The 20,950-nt window shown below is 39.7% G+C and overlaps 1 protein-coding gene across 10 annotated transcripts in view; it reads left to right on the top strand.

Annotated features, from left to right (window-relative positions):
* The window catches only part of thrb (thyroid hormone receptor beta), a 68,178-nt gene extending 47,522 nt beyond the window's left edge, over positions 1-20,656 (top strand). For 6 of the 10 annotated variants that reach the window (XM_078954495.1, XM_020706870.3, XM_011480961.4 and 3 more), the window contains 7 exons: positions 8,635-8,735; positions 8,819-8,966; positions 12,343-12,548; positions 13,907-13,993; positions 14,074-14,220; positions 14,531-14,789; positions 15,912-20,656. In XM_078954495.1, coding sequence (XP_078810621.1) covers positions 8,635-8,735; positions 8,819-8,966; positions 12,343-12,548; positions 13,907-13,993; positions 14,074-14,220; positions 14,531-14,789; positions 15,912-16,153 — 1,190 coding nt within the window. In that variant the 3' untranslated portion in view covers positions 16,154-20,656. 10 annotated transcript variants of the gene reach the window in all.
* Positions 20,657-20,950: the final 294 nt, after the last annotated feature.

Below are 20,950 nucleotides of genomic sequence, written 5' to 3'. Positions count from 1 at the left end.
ACCTAGTTGTGGGAGTGGTGAGCTAATGAAGATCTGGAACTAGCAGCTTTGAACTTTCTGTTGGCTTCTCTGGAGGAGGAGAGCGCTCACATTGGTGTTGAACCAGACCAGACCAGAGTCAAAAGCAGAGACAGGTGGTCTGATTGTCCCGTATGGGAGGACGGGTTGACTTTTTGACTGCAGCAAAGGAAGTTACCTGGACTAGTGTCTGTTCTTCCATGTTTTCATGTTCACATTCTTATGACATCTTGAAAACACAATTTTCAGACATTTGCAGCTAAATCAGTGATTTCAAATATCCATTTCAACAGTCTTCTTTTTAGAACATCGATTAAGGTCGGCTCTTTAGATGTCTTTTGCATTAGCCTGTGAATGGATGAACACAGCAAATAGAGCGCAAACATATTTTTCACAAGAAGAATTTCTTTCTGATCTTGCAGCTTTTCTTACATTGGTTTGCATAAAGCTTCTAGTATTTTGCCAACAAAGAAAAGTCACAAACATTTTACCAAAAAAAAAGCCTTATACCTTTGGAATCCTGACGGATTTAACAGAAATGACAAGTTAAAATCAATCGTCCCATAGAGCGCTTTTTGTACATTGAACAGGAACTACAAAAGCTCAACAGAAAGCCAAACGTCCCCCCCAACTGGTGAGGACAGGCCCACGCCCAGAACCAGTACTGGTGTTGTGTGGTAAAATGCCCACCTGTCACACATTGTGCGCCCCTTATGTCATCGCACTGATCGGTGTGAAGTGCCACGCTGTCATTCTCCGGCTCAACACATGGTTTTTATTTTCCGTCACGCTTGTTTACGCAGACACAGTCACATTCCAACAGCATGAGACGAATTCACCACACAATAAAAGCAACAACAGGGACTTTATTTTTCTGTGTGTTACACATGTGGGCATGAGTTTAGCTGTCTGTGCATTTACTGTTTGAAAACACACATTTTATTATAGCTCCATATCTTTCATTCTCAATAAAACACCTATTTTTCCCAACAAACCACCAATGCAGATTTTCTCCCACAGCTCGTGCTCAGAGAAAACAAATCTGTCCCTAACGTGAACAAATAGTTTCTGCTGAACACGCTGCCACAAAATGCAACTGTGTGTCTGTGTCGCACCAGTTCCACATATTTGTCGCACAGTTAAGCTGCGGAAGTTATTTGAACCTGTGATTTTAGGAAATAAAATTACATCAATGCATCACAGTCTTTAGTGCCTGTTTACATCATAACTAACTTTTATTATTTTAAATCAGTATCTTTGTAGAAGAAAAACATGCAAATAAGCTTAGTATAACTTACTGTGTCTTTCAAAATTCTCTTGAAATGTGTTTTTTATGTTTTATTCTTTTTTATGGAAGATGAAAATGACTGCTAATTTTCTTATTTAGCTCTTTTTCAAGAGCTACGTAGATAACACTTGTTTTCTCTAGATGACAGAATAAAATAATTGTTCATTTCTCAAAAAGTGGGTAATTAAGTCAAGATCTCCAGATGACAAAATTATTTTTTCCTTATTTTGAGATCGGTAGAAAAATATTGTTCGATTGTTCGATGTGAATCCAATCAGCCAACATGGTTTGATAATACGATTAGCAATGAAAAAGCTATTTTTCTATGTTTTATTAGAGTAGCAATTAATAAGCTGGGATTTAAGATGAGCTGTAATTCTTTTAGAATGATCTCCAGAAAACATCTTGAGATGACGACTTATTAACTCGTGATCTCAAGAAAACAAATAAAAAGAATCAGACGTGCTGATAATCAGGCTGTTGTTTTCAGTAGATTTTTAACTTCAAATGTGATTTTTTTTATTGCATTTTATGATGTCATGCACATGCTGAACTTACTTTATAAAAGGGATTTATCCACTTTGGTTGGGTGTCCATCAGACCTGTTGACGTAGGTGAACATCTCTAATCCTACTGTATATAGGTTAAGAGAAAGTTGTGATGGATACTGCGCTCCTTAGTAGCATTGTAGCCCAGGTTAGTACCCTACTGGCTTTACAAAGTCTGGAAAAAAAGAGTTATGATGTCAAACCTTGTGTTTTCTTCTTAAAGGTTAGTTCGACTCACATCAACAGATCTGAACCATGCTGGTTATTCAACACATTAGAAGCATTAAGCCAAGAAATGTATTACATATACTTCAATCTGTGACTTTGCTGTAAATTTAGATGGAAAATTAATTCTTAAAAAAATAACATTTGTTTTACATGCATTTCTAAATGGACATTTTGTTGTTAAAATTATTGTTCAATGCAGGCAAGGTGTTGCAGACCAATCCTACACACAGGTTTATGTAATGACCTGTTCTGCCTGAAGGTGTGTTTTACAAGAGGGAAATTAAAGTCAGAGTGGTCTGCAGACCTGGGGACGGTTGTTCAGTGTTCCGCCAATGGGAACTTCAAACAGGCTTGGAAAACTTGTTGGAGAACCCCCCTAACATCAGGGATGCAGTCACGTACTATTAATGCTTGGAAGAGAGGCTAATTGCATCACAAGAAGGGAAAAAGTGCTGAAATCCCAGAACAAAACAGCAATGTGCCCAAAAAAGATTAGCGCTTAAAACTCTTAGTCAAAGAGGATCTTCAAATTCTTGCTTGAACAATGAAGACTGCAATATCAAGCGAAGCCCCAACTGCCCCAACCACAGCAAATACAAAGCCATCTGTGGTTGGTGTTGCACCTGCTGCCAGAGCGCCATTACTCACAACACAGCCGCCAGCAACCATTACCTCGGAATCGCAAACACCCATGGCAACAACGCGTGTAATACAGCTGCAGGAATATGTGCAGCAACACTGAGAAGCTTTTACTCTATAATGAACAAATGTGAATGCATGACGCTTCAAACAGGACTTACTGACAAAACCAGCTAAACATTTGCTGATTTCACTTCATTAACTGAGCTAAAGAGCATAATTACTCTTTAAAAACATTCAACACACATTAGAAACAAGGTTTGTTGAAGGGATTTTTCTTGTTGTTTTTGACAGATATGTAACGGCACTGATAGAAGTTCATCCATCACCGATAGGCGTTGATCATCAAGAGAAAGTGCTAAAAAAATACGTCTATATAAATCTAAATAGTGACACTATTTTATTTAAAAAATCAAACCAACTAATTAAATTAAAACAGGTTTTTATTTGCAGATCTAAAGGATGCTTGGGTTGGACAAGGTTTTTCAATGATCTTTTCTGAAGTGAAACCTTAGAACCATATTACTGGAATCATGTCGTGTGAACTGTTGAGATGTAGACAGTTAAGTATTAATTACCATTTACATTTATTATAAGTCATGTTTTCATTTATTTTTACCTGCATATTCTTATTAAAAATTGATTCATTTTTTATTATTACATAAAAAAATGATCAAATTTTGCATTCACGCTCGCCAGTTCTTACCTGACTGTTGTGGGTCCAACAAAATTTTTATTTTACTCATTTATACATTTTTAGATCCAATAGTAGTGTTTGTTTATTTTTAGTTATCGGTGAATTCTTATCCTAAGACAGAATCAGTCGTTCCTGAATTGAGCTGTTTTAATACATCTGCATTAATACTTCTGAATACTGCTATTTATCTTGCTCTGATGGCTGAACTTCATCCATTCATCCATAAATTTTCTTCATCCGCTATATCCCCTTCGGGGTCACAGGGTCGCGTGTCCGTCCCGGCTACTGTTGGGCAAAGGCGGGGTTCACTCTGGACAGGTCGCCAGTCTTGAACATCTTTTTTCTTACTTAATTATGTTATTATTTCATTAAAATTCATGCAAAAAATGAACACAAGCTTCCCTTAAATGTTATTAGTACCAATGTGATGTAAATTGATGCCTGGAAGCGGTTCTTAACATCCCAGGTCTGAATAGCGTCAGCAGAGTCTGTGTTTTGTCAAATGTCCACGCTTGATCAGAGCAATAACAAAAGAAGGAGCAATTTGTCACGGGGGGCATTTTAGGGCAAAACACTGACACCAGCCATGGAGACACAGGTTACCTGATGCAGACAGCTCTGACTGATTATAAAAGCAAGACATAAAATAATTCAAACAATTCCAAACTCATAAAGCATAAAATGTAATGAAAATATATGTAAATATCTTACTAAAACAGTAACATTTTAATTACATCCATCCTTTATTCACATACAGTTCCATGTTTTTGGACTGTGAGAGAAAACCAGAGTGTCCCTGGAAACCCACTAATGTGCCGGTAGAACATGTTAACTCCACAAAGTTGAATACCCAGCCAGATTTCAACAAGGGGCTCCTCGCTGTAAAGAGAGATTGCTAACCACTATACCCCCGTGCAGGCGTTGCAAAGTAAATATGAAGGTCAATTACAAGTTAAAAAGTCAAATTACGGGTTCAAAAGAAAAGTATTGAACCTCATTTATTTCAAAGTTACTCAATTTTAAATGAATGCAAACATGATTAATATAAAGTTTAGCCTCAAATACAAAAGGGGTTTATAGAGTTATATACCTTGTGAGTCCTAGGAATCAAAACCCTCTATTAATGTAAAAATAAAATCTCTCCAACACAAGAGGCCTTCAGCTCTTTTTGCTCAGCTGCTGAATAGGACAAGTAAATACACAAAAATAAATAAGTAAAAGTTACAACATTTTTTTATTTGTTTTTTTTGTTTCCCACTTTTGTTTCTCGTCAAAAAAGCTGGTTGCCTACAGCCAATTTTTGCTTCCCTAAATATTTGAAAAGAGGCCTACATGGGGTTGGGGACTCTTAGGCGGGACCCTTAGTTTACTCACACGCCTGTTTTTAGTTTTCTACGTTTGAACTTTTATTTTCAGATGTTTCCACTCTTGATTAGGTTTTTGTTGTTTTTATTTATTATGCAAATTTGATCTCCAGGGTTTGGTTTTTCTACTGACAACACAAGTTCTACAGTCTGCACTTGCAGAAAAAATGAAGGAGAGCACAAAAATGAAAAGAACTGTCTTCTTTCTATTATTCAGTTTTGTTTTTTCATATTCTAGGAAAAATGAACCCTGTAATATTCTGATCTATTTTTTATTTGGATATTTTAATTAAAAAAAAGTTCTATTTCAGTTTTGTATGAGAATTCTTTTTCATCTTCAATTTCGTTCTTGAGAATAGAATAGAATAGAATAGAATAGAACAGAACAGAACAGAACAGATTAAAATATAGTTTTTAACCCCATAAAGTGGAAATTACCTTGTTACCATACCTCTTTTTAAAACAGCAAATAGATAATAAATAACGTTAAAAAATATACTCAAAATGACAATATTATTTTTTAGTTTCTATGAGGCTAGAACTTTAGTCAAGATTTTGATTTAAATAACATTTTAATATTTATTTGTTTCAAAATTCTTGGAGTTTTTTTTTACTTGTTGCTTTCAATTTTCGTTTTATTTTAAGGTTTTGAATAGTTTTTGTAAAGTTTGAAGCTCAAATACAGTTTGGAGGGGGATCATGGGTTTTTTCTCATGTGTGGGATTAATCAACGGATGGGGGGATTCTAGAGTTAATTCTGCCTAAAGGCTCGCTCTTGTGTGTTTCAGGCATTGTGTATCAATAAAGTGGTGAGATTTTGATCTCAGATCTGCAAAAAGGCTGCAGATTCCATCCTTTCATTTCCCAAAAAGGAAAAGGATTTATGTGAAACTTTGAAAAACAAAAATCAGTCACTGATTTCTTGTCACAAAGCAGCTAAACTTGTTTTTTTTTTTTTTTTTTTTTTTTGCTGTTGGGGTTTAACAGGTGAGGGTTTGACCCGGCTTCATCTGGAGCCGTTTCTTCATCCTACCCAGGCCCTTTTGTGCTCCCAGAGTAATGAGATTACAGAGGCAGCACTTTGCACCCCAACTAGTTACTTTAACACAAGTTTAAAGCGCTTTAGCTTTATATTATATGTGGACACCTAATCACTCTGTCGGATTTTTGTCTGCAGGTCTAAGCTGCATTACAGGATTATCAGCACCTGTGCTGAATATGATCTAAACAGGACTCAGAAGATACTCCAAAGATGAGAAATGGAAATGCTTGATTTTTTTTCTTCCCCTTGAGTCTTCAGTCTCTAAAATTTTACATAATTTAAAGCTATTTTGTAGCAGTTTTTCTCTTTATTCTGTGCCAAACACTTGTGTCACTGAGCAAATACCATGAAGCCTGAAGCAGCCTGAGATGCTTTTGTCCAAAACGGAAAAACTTTTCTCAGATTGGGCCTCTTTTCTTCAGCTATACATTATTGAACACTCTAAGGCTGGAACTAGGAAAGAGTGCTCAAACACATCTGAAACATTTTTTTAAAACTGCAAATGTAGGTTTTTTTATTATATGAAATAGTTTAATAAATAGGATGAAGATGAACATGTAGAGGGAAAGCATGGGGCAACAGTAATGGTAAAAATGTGCTTTTATAAAAACCTTATTTGTTTAACTTTCTTTTGGAATTTCCTGCTACGTTCGACACTAAAGTTTCTCATTTCATCCAATGTTGTGATGAAACGCAAAACAAGAAAATGACAGAAAAATCTTTAGCTCGGCCTCTTATGCTGTGGATGGAGTCGCAGTTCATCAGTTACCCATCAGGCTTTGAACTGAAGATTTGTCAAACTCCTTTAAGTTTTTCACCTGCAGAGCTAAACACAAAATAAAACCAAACATTTCTTCAAAAATCTGACGTGTAAAAGCAAACTTTTACCTTTAGTCACTTGTCAGACTTTTTCCATCATGTATTTTAGAGCTTTAACTGCCATCAAATTTTATTTTGCTTTTCTACATAAACAACATCCAGTTTTTATGCAGAAATCCCTTATTTTCATTTGTTTCAACTTTATTTATCATCATTCTGCTTCTTTTGTAAGTACAAAATATACATTGGTTGTTTCTTTTCAATACAAGTATTTTATTTAAATGTAGTTGGAAGAGATTGTGACGAAGCAATAATTAGAGGTTTTTTCCTGGGGGAAAATAATGTTTCAAACTTCAGCCCCAAAGGATTTAAACAGCAGAAATGAAGTCATTTTTTGATAGTTTTCGAGCAGGAACATGGCAGGAGATGGACTGATGAAACAATCTGGACAGAGTTTCCTGAAGAGAAGGATGTGACAGAACTGATCAAAGCCCAAGTTTGGGGCTCAGATCAGCAGAAAGGCGGCAGAAGGCTGATCCCCTTATTATTGAACAGGAAGTCTGATCAATATGGCCGCGTTCAGCTTGAGTCCTATTATCTGGAAGCAGATCTCACTGTGCAGCTCACCAGTCTGAGGAGAAAACTGTTTTTACAAAAATCGTGGTCGTATCTTCTGACTTTATGTCTTGTCCTGAAACTGAACCGTGAAGCTGGCTGTAAAATATCCTGTGGATAAGCGAGTGAGGTTAAGGCTAGGAGGCCGTCCATCCTTCAGTGCAACACTTCTCTTAGATTTCTTCAAATGTGTCTTGCGTTGGTCCTTTCGTCTTTCTGGACCCTCTGGGATGGGACTCAAAGCAGGTACGACACGCAGAAGTCTTAATCTGTGACATTGTCAGTGGAAGTGGCCCATTAAGGATTTGTGGAGTGTCAGATTAGAGCCCTGCGTCGTCATAAATCTCTGCCTCCCAATTTGGCCGGGTGGTGGCAGAAGGGGGGGGAGGCTGGTGCTCTGTGGAGTCTTTGGATTTGCTGGAATAAAGATTTCTTCTTCCACTTGGCTCAACCTCATCAAGTTGTTTTCGGTCTGGGACGAGCTGCGGCTGGGCTGCTTCATGGTCTGTACGCGGACCCCCGTTTGGATTTCGGAGGTTTCTTCGCCGCTCTGCTGAGCTTTGACGCCATGAACTTCTGCATTCCGGACACGTACGAGATGCCTCACCCAGGGGTGGGAGGCTACACCGTACAAAGCGGGGGGGAGCATTGCATGTATCCAGGTGAGGGGCCCGGGTACGGACAATACGAGCCTCAGCCACTGCACCATCCACCCTGCATGGAGCAGACTTGGCCCCCCAGCCAGCACTTCTCGTGCTCGTATGCCGGGGGCTCTTCGTCCTTTAAGTCGGAGTTCAGCAGCGGCGACATCCCTTTGAGCCACTTCCACTACCAGCCTGAGTACTTCCCTGAGGTCAAAGCCGACTTTTCACACCTGCAGTGGATGCAAGGGGCCCACCGGAAAGGTACGACCCCCGAGGGGTTCTGTTGTCGGTCCCGCGGCCCCCTCCCTTTCGAGGTGTCGTGAAGATGGCACGATCGATCATGTGTTAGCGTCGACCGCGATCCGTGAATCATGGGTGTTCTTGTAAATGAAGCCAGACTTGGCGTCACAAGATGACAGGTCTCTGAGCTGAAAGGGGGGGGGGGCTCTATTGATTGATTGATTGATGGAGATGCACCAGAAGGCGTGGTGTATTCTTGTTTCGGCAAACACAAAAAAAGTATTGATCGGTGTGGCATCTGCAGATGCTCTAAGGTCTGATCTCGTTAGGGCTGATAGACTAGAGCTTGATCAGATGGGGGGCTGGGCTTTTACCCACCTAATAGGCAGAGGGGCTAGAAACATGTGACCACGTGTTTAGGAGCATTCTGTTTTATATTTAGAAAGATTAAACTGGAATAATGCATATTTTTAACCCAGCTCCTTTCTCCAGGTTACATACCGAGTTACCTGGACAAGGATGAACTGTGTGTCGTGTGCGGGGACAAAGCCACAGGATATCACTATCGCTGCATCACCTGTGAGGGTTGCAAGGTAACTCCGACACAACGTCATGACCCTTTTCTTCCACAAAGCAGCTCTCCTCCTGCTTTGACCCCTGTTCTGCTGCTCCGCAGGGATTCTTCAGGCGGACCATACAGAAAAACCTCAATCCAACGTACGCCTGTAAGTACGAGGGGAAGTGCGTCATCGACAAAGTGACCAGGAACCAGTGCCAGGAATGTCGCTTCAAGAAATGCATAGCCGTGGGAATGGCAACAGACTGTGAGTGCATGAAGCTTTCCTCACAGATGCTTTTCCTTATTTGTGGAGTCTAAACTAGACGAGGTATGAAGATCATTTTAGTTTAGAGAAACACAAACAACAGCTGAATTTAGGAACTCTGAAAGTCCGATATTTGTACTGCAAACTCTACATCTTTGATCTATTTGAACTTAAATAACATTTACTGATGAAAGACCATTGACTGTACATGTGAACTGGACTGAGTGAATTTGACATCACCCATAGAAAATGGTTTACTTCCAGCTCCAACCAACTGAGTCAATTCAGTCACCATTTTTTTGCAATACGGACAACGTCAGTAAGCAGTAATTGGTTGGAGTTGGTCTGAGTCATCGTTTCTATAGCAACCGCTCTCGCCAATCAGGAGTGAGCTTGTTGGAAAGCCACACCCCTGCCACTGAAAGCGGACTCAGGATAATCTGTCAATCACACATTTGAACGTTAGACCACATGCTTTTCCTGAGGTATCTAACTGATCAGTTTATAGCTTGAATAACTTGCAATAAAGAAAAAATTATCAAGAAAATAAATAGTGTTAACAGGAACATGTTATGAAAAGGAGCAGAGCAAGAATGTGGGTATGTGGGATTTGGGAAAACCAGTGGGTACTTCCTATTTGGAACGGGGGGGGGGCATTTTACAGGGAATTATAGTATATATTATTCAGAAAATTTATCTTTAATATGTAGCTCTTTCTGACAACAGAACAAATTCTTCTATCTGAGTGAAATGTTCCCTGCGTCTTTAATCAGCGTATAAATTCATTTAACTACCAATCATAAAAACCCTGATGGTCATATTCAGAGGTTTGGTGGTTTCTTTCAGCTGCACAATAATTTCTTCATCCAATCACAGAGCAGAACCTTATATCATCTGCTGAGGTTCAGGCAGATCTTCAGAACCAGTTTCTTTAAGAGTTTTTTGAAGCAGTCTTTTTTTATAGGATCTTCACTGAGAACATCTGAGACTCCACCACTGCAAACACTTTGCTTACAGTTACTGAAGCTTCCATCCACTGAGGCTCAATGAGCTTCATTAAAAAGCAGAAACTAAAGCAGAGTCACATTCTGGGTTGAAGCTGTAGGATGAAGAGTTCAGTCTTCTTAAAATTTTTCAGAGAGGCAGCTGAGCTCCATAATGGAGCTTCTTTCGGGTCTTCTTCTTGCAGGGATCTCCAGCTCCTGTTAAGGAAGGAGAACCTGTAGACTCAGAGAGTTTAGGTAGGACGGTGCCTCTGAGGTGACCTAATGGGGTTAAAAAGGAGACGTGCTGCAGCGTTTTGGATCACCTGCATGCCAAATGCATAATTGCAGGAATCACAGAAATTACAAATGTCTAAACAAGGAGTTTAGACTTTTGTTTCCTGATAACTTTTGTCATCAGGACAGAAATTGTAAAAAGAAAACAAACGATGAATCTTAGAAATGGTGTTAAGACAGAGAAGTGATAGGGGCAGAGGACAGAACCCTGAGGAACACCAGCGTAGGGGCAGTGAGAGCTGGATTCTCCCCTAGATAAATAGGATGTAATCCAGTCCAGAACAGTGCAGAGATGTCTAGTTCATGGAGGTAGAAAGGAGGATTTGGTACTTTACGGTGTGGAAGGCTACAGGAAGATCAAGCGGGATTACGGCAGGATTGTCGTGCAGCTTTAGCTGTGAGAAGGGATTCAACAACAGGGGGGGGGGGGGCGTTTCTGAGGAAACAGGTCTAAAACCAGACTAGTTCAAAATAACATTTTTACTTGGCACCAGAAAATTTGAAATTAGGTTGAAACCTGATTTACAAAGGCACCAAAAAAACATGATTAATATAATCAATAACCAACAGGTTCCAATTTTGAACCCCTTTGAAATCCTTTCTGGTCAGTTTCCGCATGTGACAAATATCAGGTTATTTTTGTGCAGTCGTATCCTCATAACTCTTCCTCCCTTTGATTCGTCTTTTGTCTAAAGAGCTGATGTTGCTACTGCTGGACTTTCATGAAGCCATGTTTCAGGCAAGCAGAGAACATAGAGATTAGAATCTTTCATAAGGATTTTTTCCTGTTTTGATAAAAGGCATTGTACAGATGTCCTCCAAACGATCCCTAAAGTTTTCTTTGCCGTCTCATTTTTTTTGGGTTGGAGTTTAGAAGAAATTTTGTTTCATGTTGTTGGATTTAATTTGACTGTGGTTAGCTGACGTTCAGAGCTTGTGGGTGCCACAAAGGTGCTCCGACTATGAATAGATCGTTTATTCAACTACATCTGTCCAGTGTAAAGAGGTGCAGCTTTACCAGACATACCTGGTGCAACTATTTTAGACATACAAAGCTGCAAAGCCAGCCAGAGATGTGGGTGGAGGAGGTGGAGGAGAAGGTTTGTTTGCTGTCTCTTTGTTAACCTCTTTCGTGGCCTCAATGATCTTGATTTAAGACACAAAATAAGCCATCAGGAAGCGTTTCACTGGGATAGAAAGACTTTTTATGAAAAACGTCTTTAGTTTGGAGAATTTCTCTTAGAAAAGCAAATAAACCTGAAAATACAACACAGTTGTGTTATAGCAAAAATGTATTTCCTCAGAAATCACTGTATGAAGATCAACTTTGATGAAAATCCGGTTTTTAGTGTTTTAACGTGTTCTTGTGGCATTTTTCTGATAATGGAAGACATATATATAAAGAAAATTAAGCTGAAAATAGCATTTTTGATTCAAATGGTTGTGAATCAGGAGCAGGAAAAAAAAGTTTGAAAACGCTCGTAGTTGTGATGTAGAAGCTGCAGTGGGCAAGCCATTCCATTCGGATGCATCCACTCACATGTATGTCTGTGTTTTACTCGTCTGAGCTGGAATCTGGATCAAAACTCTACAGCTGAGTAACTCCATAATTATTCACTAATTTCTGCTGCATTGATGATGCTAAGTTGGAGGTTTGAGGGGCTGTAAGCTAGCAGGATAGCATGTAAGCAGATGGGTAAGGGGAACGGGGGCAGGATCGCTCTGTGCCCCAACTCAGAGAAGAATTTCCGATGAATTCCTGCCACTCTGCAGAAACTGTCCTTGAAAATGATAATTTATTTTATTTTGGCTAGAAACGCCATAATTATAAAAGAAAACACTGGGAACGGCTCAAAAGACGATAAGAGTGGGACTTTAACGCAATGAAAAAGTTTCGGTGGGGAGGGTCCCTCAACCACCAATCACAGCAGAGCGACATCCTCTCACGTGAAGTACATCAGGGGACAACATCAACTGACCCCATCTGCCTGACGAGGGCACTCTGCTGCAGTTGTGATTGGCTGCAATGTGTTTTGGAGGAGAAGGTGGTCGAACAGGTGCAGCTGATAGTGTGACGTTTTCCCGTCCCGCTCCAGTGGTGTTGGATGACGGCAAGCGGTTGGCCAAGAGGAAGCTCATCGAGGAGAACCGGGAGCGCCGTCGCAAAGAGGAGCTGCAGAAAACGGCGTGGGACCGGCTGGAGCCCACCCAGGAGGAGTGGGACCTCATCCGCCTGGTGACTGAGGCCCACACGACCACCAACGCTCAGGGCAGCCACTGGAAGCAGAAAAGGAAATTCCTGGTGAGATGGGTTTCCTGTTTCTCTGCACAGCCATCAATTCAATGCTCGGATGAGACTCCCCCCAACAGTTCCTCACCACTGTTCCCACCTTAACATGTTCGTGTGTTCTTTCTGTATCTCCTTGTAGAGAGAGCAGAATTAGCTGGGCGTTGGAGAAAAGTGTTCCTGAGCGCAGCGGCGCTAATATCAGACATTTAAAGCGTCTTTCTTTAATGTTTTCCTTTAATCGCTTCTTCATGTCTTTTTTTCAGTTCCTTCCTGCTGCTTTGTTTCATTCTCTGATTTGCAGCTTTAACTTTCAGCCTGTAACCAGTTTTTCTTTCTTTTTCTGTTCATCTGTGCCGGCCGAGTCTTTGTCAGCTGTTTGGCTTTCTATGGCGGGATTTTGCAGAAAATGTTTTACAAGTAATTTAATCCCAGAACCAAAAAAGTGAAGGACGGTTTTGGGGTCATATCATTTCAGTTTAAAGTGAACGAAAAGCCCAGATAGTAAATTTGATAAAAGTACGTTGAAAAAACCAAGAAAGTTCATTTTTAAATGTGAAGGAATTATTGTAAATTTGAAAAATAAAATTATATATTTTGATAAATACATATCAATCTTAGCTAATAAAAAAAATAATACTAGTTATATTAGCTAATTGCGCATATAAACAATGTCTAGGTTAAAACAAGGCATATATGGAGTCACTTTTTGTCATTGATTACATCACACGACTAGGATTCCACTGCTTAATATAAAAAGGCGTCATATTAGTATATATCTCAGTATATATTTTTCTTTTTGTTTCTTTTTTTCTCTTGTTTTTTCTTCTTGTTCAGTCTTCATTGTGGGGGAAAAATAAAAATGAAAAAAGATGAAAAACAAAAGGAAAAAAAAAAACTTTTAAACTTCATTTTAAAAAATAAAGTTAAACCTAAAACTGTTAAACAAATAAAAAATAAGGTTTATTTTTAACAGCTGCTTTATTGTATTTTCAACAGATAAAAATAAAACATTAGTAATATTTCGTTCAAGTTTAAACCTATTGTTTTTAAATTTACAATTTTACTTTTTAAATTTTCATTAATTCCTTTACAATGTGTACCTTTTGCATTTTAAAGCCTCTTTTTTTCTACCCAAATTTACAATGTCTAATTTTCAAATATAAAATTTACTGATCCTAATTTGACCTAATAGAGGATTGCAAAACAATGCCAAATAAATGAGAGGCTGTGGAGTCCCACTGTAGAAACTCATCTGCATCTGCTTGTTTTTCTGTCTGCACTCATCTGTCTGCAGTTTAACCTGTTTTCTTGTAGTCATGTGACGCGTCTCCTTCATGGAAACTTCACGATTCCTGTTGATTATCCGACAGGTCGAGGAAGCAATGCTTCTTAATGAAATAACATGTAATTTATTCTATACTTCTGACCAGAGTCAGGCGGGGGGAAAGGAAACTAAGGTAAGAAAGGGTTTTCTGAGTTTCTCCTCTGCCTTGACCCCTCCCTCAGTAACTCAGCAGCTTTTGCTGTGTTCTTTCAGCCAGAGGATTTTGGTCAATCATCCGTGGTCAGTTCACCCGATGGAAACAAAGTGGACATTGAAGCCTTCAGTCAGTTTACAAAAATTATCACCCCTGCTATAACCAGAGTGGTGGACTTTGCCAAAAAACTGCCAATGTTTTGCGAGGTAAGAGGTTTTTAAGACTTAATCTTCATCATTTCTGAAACCTTTGATGATTTTTGTTTTACACTTTCTTTTATTTTGAGTCAAAATCGATTTTTGTCATGTTTATTATGAAGCTTTCTAAATGTTTTTGGCTGGTCCAAACTTTGCAATAAAAGAAAAAGTATTGTTTTCCAAATCTGCTTAATTCACAAACGCGATGTTGGATATGGGAGCAGTAAGCCGCCGATTGGCCGGAAGCTGCGCACAGACTGAGCTGCTGCGGCTCAAACAGCAGGAAGCTGCGTTCTCTGACTGCCCCTCTCTGACCCAGCTGCCTTGTGAGGACCAGATCATCCTGCTGAAAGGCTGCTGCATGGAGATTATGTCGCTGCGTGCCGCCGTTCGCTACGACCCGGAGAGCGAGACCTTGACGCTGAACGGCGAAATGGCTGTCACCCGGGATCAGCTGAAAAATGGAGGCCTGGGCGTGGTTTCAGACGCCATCTTTGACCTGGGCGTGTCGCTTTCCTCCTTTAACCTGGATGACTCGGAGGTGGCTCTCCTGCAAGCTGTCATCCTGCTCTCCTCTGGTGAGCCCTGCAGCAGCTGAATGGGTATTTCCAAGATCAGGAGCGAAAAACAATCTATAAAAGAAAAATAAGCAAAAGTTTAACAAAAGAATAAAGCAAAGGAACATTTAAATCAGCTAAAATAAAAGAAAAATACAAAATTCTCAATATTACCAAGAGAAAATGTTTTAGTACATCATAAGCAATATAGCTCTCTTCAACAATTTCTATCACAACTTATAGTTTTTTAGCGATTTAACAAACTTGTACTGATTTTTTTGGATTTGTGGAAATCTCTGTCAGACATGAGACTGCAAAACAAAATAAATCCATGCAGGTCTGCAGGAAATCCACATTTTTAATGCATGCTTGGTTAAAATACTTCACTTTTTTTATTTATCATTACTTTTAAGAGAAAAAAAGAATGTCTAAAAAAGAAAAAAAGTAACGTCTCAGCAAATACTAATGAAAAGAATAAACTTTTAGCTTTTTCAAAGCACATTTTCATCAAACATGTATTTGGCACATTACGGTAGTTCCTTCTACTGTGTCAAATACTTAAAGACTTTTGGATGTGTTGCAACATCATCATGTATCTAGAAGTCTTGTTCAAATAATTCAGGGAAATTATCCCCAAAAGTTTCTTGTTTTTTCTAGCAGTGTGTATTCATTTAAGCTAGACGTGTCCAAAGTGTGGTGAAATGTAATTTTGTTTTAAAAATTGTACTGCATTCCTGTGAGATGCAGATGCCAGCTCAGACATGGAAAATTAAGTCATTAATGGATCTATTGTCTGCAAAGGGAGGCATCATAATGGAGCGGAGCAGGGAGACTTAGGCCCGCCCATTTTACTTGCTTCGTCAGAAATTGGAGCTTTTAAAAAAATTACGGCTTCTATCTGCTCCTGATCCATCATGATTTGAAAAAAGAAATACTCAGAAATGCAGTCTTATTTGAATATTCTTTTATATATATGTCATCCGTTATGAGAAAATGCTACAAAAACATGTTAAAAACACCAAAACACAGTTGTCTTAGGAGTGGGCCTCTAGAACCTTCCTACGTTTTTCATGAATTTCGCAACATTTATTCCAATGTTGCAGAACTGCAATCAGAATGATTTATTGTGCCTTTAATCCTCAGATCGTCCGGGCCTGAGCAGCACGGACCGGATCGAGCGATGCCAAGAGGAGTTCCTGCTCGCCTTTGAACATTACATCAACCACCGCAAACACAAAGTGGCGCACTTCTGGCCTAAGCTGCTAATGAAAGTGACGGACCTGCGCATGATCGGCGCCTGCCACGCCAGCCGATTCCTCCACCTGAAGGTGGAGTGTCCCACTGAGCTGTTCCCCCCACTTTTCCTGGAGGTCTTTGAGGACTGACCCATGGGCGTGTGCGCATTCTCGTATGTGTGTGTCGAGGTCCTGGGCACCCTGACGGTCTCCGGGGCGGAGCCAGCAAGCTGCACATCTCAATGAACTGAGTGTCCCTTCATTCCGTAGTTTAGGGGTCACGCTACGGTCCAGCTCTGACATTCCTCACAGATCATGTGAGGAGCCCCTAGCTTTTCTTTTATTTCATGACTTGCTCTTAGATTTGTTGACAAAGTGCTGATCTAATCAACGCTTGTTCTCTGGTGACAAACCACAAAAATGTTTCTTCTCTTAAAAACGGGACGATGCACTACAAGACGCCTAGTTCGCTTCTCTGCTTATCCGACCTGTCTCAGTTTGTTCCCTCCAGGATGTTTGGTACTTTGCTATCACACTGTGAGCACACCCATTAGCAGCTCCACACCCGAAGATCATAAACTCGTCCAGGTAGAGGAGATGTCGCGTTTGGAAGTTTCAGAAAAAATAGAATTTTGCAGGAGAAGTCTGGCGAACTCTGATTAAGATGCAGCTCAACTTTACACGACTGACGATTAAATCGGATTCTTTTTCGGGGAAAGTTCAACGAACCCGAACATGTTTACGTCATTTCCTCCCTTTGATGCTCGTCCTCTCTTTGGTCCGTGGAAGGTTCCACGCTGAGGTTCACTTCAGCGTAAAGGTCTGTTTCCTGGGAACCCTGGTTCTCAGTAGAGTTCAGCCGAGCTTTCACGCCTGCCAAACTAAGAGGACCTTCAGATGAAACCAGCTCTGGATCAGACCTGGACCAAACCTGTCAGGATGGCTGCTGCCTTAAATGAAACGCAAACATGTTAGCTTTGATGAGATCGTTTGAAATGAAAGCTGTGAAGGATGGCAGACAGACGATACAGATTTACAAACGCTGAATCCACCCTAATGTGTTTACCTGCTGTTCATTCTGAAATACAATTAGGGAAAATGCAAGCTGGAGCTGTGACTGTGGCGCCTGAAAGACAGATAAAGGGTAAACCAAAGCTTTTGTTGCCTGAATGTGAAGAGAATTTCTTCGAGAGTTGACAAATCGGGAAGAAGAAGAAGAAAAGAATGCATTTTCTGCTTTCACAAAGTTCTGTTGCAGATTGTTCTACACATCAGCACCTTCCCAGATGTCTGTTCACTGTTCCAGAATGAGAAAGTTCTCAGGTTGCAGAGCTCACTGAATCTGAGTGAGATCTCAAGTTCAGGTTTATGTTTTTTGAAACACAACAGCTGCTGTTACACTTGAACAATTTTTTTTTTCTTTGAAGAAAACAGTTATTAACTCCTGGAATGTGTGGATTTCTTAAGTTTATCTTTTTTTTTTCATACGTTTGCTCACCTGATTGTCACAGAGAGATCGTGACGGCACAGAAAAACTGAGTTTTAATGGTAAAGATTCACAGGGATTGAAACAACAGTAAAACAGGGGCGCACAGTCAGGGAAAGGACAAGCACAAAACAGCTCTCAGGGCAGGAAGTGGCAATTGTGCAAACTCTTTTTTTTTTCTAAGCCAGTTTGTTCCCTTATCAGTGAACTTTCCTCATGGTGAGGTCATGAGTTCTGCTTTTGCACTCACCTTCTACAGTCCTGTCACTTTAAGTCCTGGTGCTATGGGAAGTTCATTCTGTTTATGCATTCAAAGTGGGGGCACACACAGGTCATCGATGAGACCCCATCACTGTGAGCCGCTGGTGGATGCTGGCTCTCTCTCTCTGTCGGCAGGTCACAGATGAGGGCCTGCGAGATGCTGATCTTCAGCCGCTCCTGGTGTGTCCACGTCTTTTTCATTCGTCGCTTTTTTTTTTCCAAAGCTTGACGCACCTCCTCAAAGCAGTTTGTGACTTTTCTCCTCATTTCCGTGAAGTGATGCCTTTTTAAAAAAAAGCAATAGACTTGCTTCGGTGTTTAAATGACTTTAACCTAAAGAGCACTTGCACACCTTGCAGACTCAAGCAAATGCACAGACAATCAGAGGGGGAGAGAACATGACCGCTGCCAAAGCCAGACTACGCTGAAAGAAAATGTTGTTAGAAAACGATTTTTCACTTTTACAGACTAGAGATAGAAAATTACATTGTATGTAATAGAATTCCTTTGTTTTAACAGTTCTGGGATCTAGAAACAACAACAGAGCAATCAAGATCTGATTTGCTGGACCCAGATATGTTTTAAGCATCAAGTTGTCTTAATATTACAGGAAGTCCTCCTCATATTTACAAAATTGTAGGTGATTAATGTTCACCTTATACTATGATCATTAGTGTTGGTCAGACCAGAGGGGCATTGTGAGATCCCACTGCTGACACCAGTGGCACAAACGTTATGTAAATGTAACTGCAGTTGTTGCCACCACTTTTGTTGATTTGGCTCGGTTCTAATGTTGATAAATCAGTGACTCCCCAAACCCAACCTGCTTATTTACAGAGGTCCAAACTAGAATGAAATAATACTGTGTTTTGAGCTCTTCTTTGGATTCATAAGTAGTGGGTTTATTTCAAATCAGTCTGTTTGGGTGCAGCAGAAAGACATGAAACTTTATACCACCTTAACCTGTGGTTCACCCGTACAGCTGATCCTGATGATCTACCAAACCTTCATGTTTTCCAGCTGTGTACCTGCTCTACACACGTTACCTTGATCAGGTGGTTCTGATGGGCCGAACATACCTTCTTCAGCGAGCTAGTTGTAATTGGTAAATGGTTTGCACATGTTTAGCACTTTTCTACCTATCTAAGCACATTGCTCACATAAACACACTCATTTACGGACTGATACTAACTTAACTTTAATCTAATCTGACTCACTCCAGGCAGCTATCGGATGCTTTAACATGTGACTGGGGTAACAAAGAGTCAAACTGACCCTTCAGTTAGCAGCCAACTGCTCGTCTACCTGTATAGCAGCTGGAAAACAGAAAGTGCAGTAGATCTAGATGAATATTAAGAAAATATGATGTAGCAAACAACCTGGAGAACTATAAAACAGCTGACTGGACTGATGTCAATAATAGAAAGATATGATAATAATCCCAAAATGCCATCATTATCCTTTTTTGCAAAGAGAAGGAAAAAAACATTAATAAACCCAGCATTACCTTTTCAAATTAAAAGTAGCCTTACCCTTATTTTATAGTACTGTTCAGAGATAAAATGACAAAGTGCTTTTACCTAGGAATACTTGGAAAACCAAACACAGATATATGAATAAAAATTGGACCAATCAAATTAAAATAAAACAATGAAGATTATCCATCTATCCATTTTTTAACCCGCTTTATCCCTGTTGGGGTCACTGGTGGGCGAAGGCGGGGTTCACTCTGGACAAGTCCCAAGCCTGTCACAGGGCAAAAATGAAGATGAAAGGAATCCAAAATAAAGGCTACAAATATACTGAATGTTCTTTTAAATAAGAGTCCTTAGCTCCTTTGTGAGAACCAATACTGATTCCAACCACCCTTAAAAAGGCGTTAAAAAGAAGTTTTGATCCAGCGACTTAAAATGAATTCTTAGATTGACTGAAGCAAGGAATAGAATTCCTGTTAAAACTTCCTGATAATTGCAGCATTTTGCACCAAAAGCATGGAGAGTGAAAGCTAGATCTGTTGACAGCCTTGCATGAGATTAAATGTTTTTAGCCGATTCTGGTCTAGGTTAGATTATTATGAAAAAAATATTTTTTTTAAAAACAGAGGTGGACTTAGTTTGGTTTAAAAAAAATCCAAATACTTTCCATTAATGTCCTATTCTAACTATTTCTGGAATGTAAAGACTCTTATTGTGGTGGATTATGGGAGGGGCTTTAAAAACACAGACAAAGTCATGCATGAGAAAGGAAAAACTGATGGAATACAGTTGGGGGAAAAAAGACGGATTTTTATTCTAATGTCGCTTTGATTCAGTAACATCTCTACCAGCAAGTTTGACAAAAGCAATACAGTTAAGAAAAGTTTTTTGTTTTTTTCTTGGTATTGTGGGCAGCAGCAATTCACTAAAACCCAACAGACGTGGTCGGCATCGCCTGTTGGTCCAGAATGTGGTTTTGGGCAGTTCACTGTTCTCTCTCACCTATTGTTCCTCTTTTGATGACTCAGTTACAAACCAACCAGAAGACCTGCACCATAGAAAACTCTTACAGAGGAAACAGGATGTATATTTTCATACTGCAGACTTATTTTACAGATGCATGCAGCTCAACAAAGATGTGGTTTTGGTTTTATGAAAATGAATTCTCGGAAAATCATGTCAATTTACGAAAACGTTTGTTTTTTTAAAGGCACTAATGGACTGTCTGCACAAACTTCTTTTGGGACAACGTTTCTGTCGCACATAAGCAGCAGCAGAAGACCCACAGATTGTCTCTCAGTGTGTCTAAATGTATCCCTGTTCAGCTCATCACATACTGAAACACAGGAGGGAATGCAGTCATTTCCACAGGAAACTGTAAATGCACATGATAGACTGCAGCTGATGTAAATAAAGATCCTTTAAAGAAAATCCTGGTGATATTTCGGTCATTATTTAGGATTCTTTTGGAATTTTTGCTTCTTTGGACTTCTCTGTTTGTTTCCACTGAGTGAAATACAAATTTATTCAAGCTCTACTTTCAATCCTTTTTCTGACGCACATTTAGCTATTTTTAAAGGCTTTGTCTTACTGAATATAGGGTTTAGGTTTTGAACCTGCTCTAGTATTTGGTGATTCCTCTGAAGAGGCACAGTAATAACCTTCCACTTTCGGCTTCTCCCATCAGGGGTCGCCACAGCGAACAAGTCGCATGGTAGATTTGGC

Source organism: Oryzias latipes, chromosome 11 (assembly GCF_053564925.1).
Source record: "Oryzias latipes strain Hd-rR chromosome 11, Olatipes_Hd-rR_3.1".
NCBI classification, from domain to species: Eukaryota; Metazoa; Chordata; class Actinopteri; order Beloniformes; family Adrianichthyidae; genus Oryzias; species Oryzias latipes.
The sequence above is the reverse complement of the archived record's forward strand: the minus strand, read 5'-3'. Positions and strand labels throughout refer to the sequence as shown.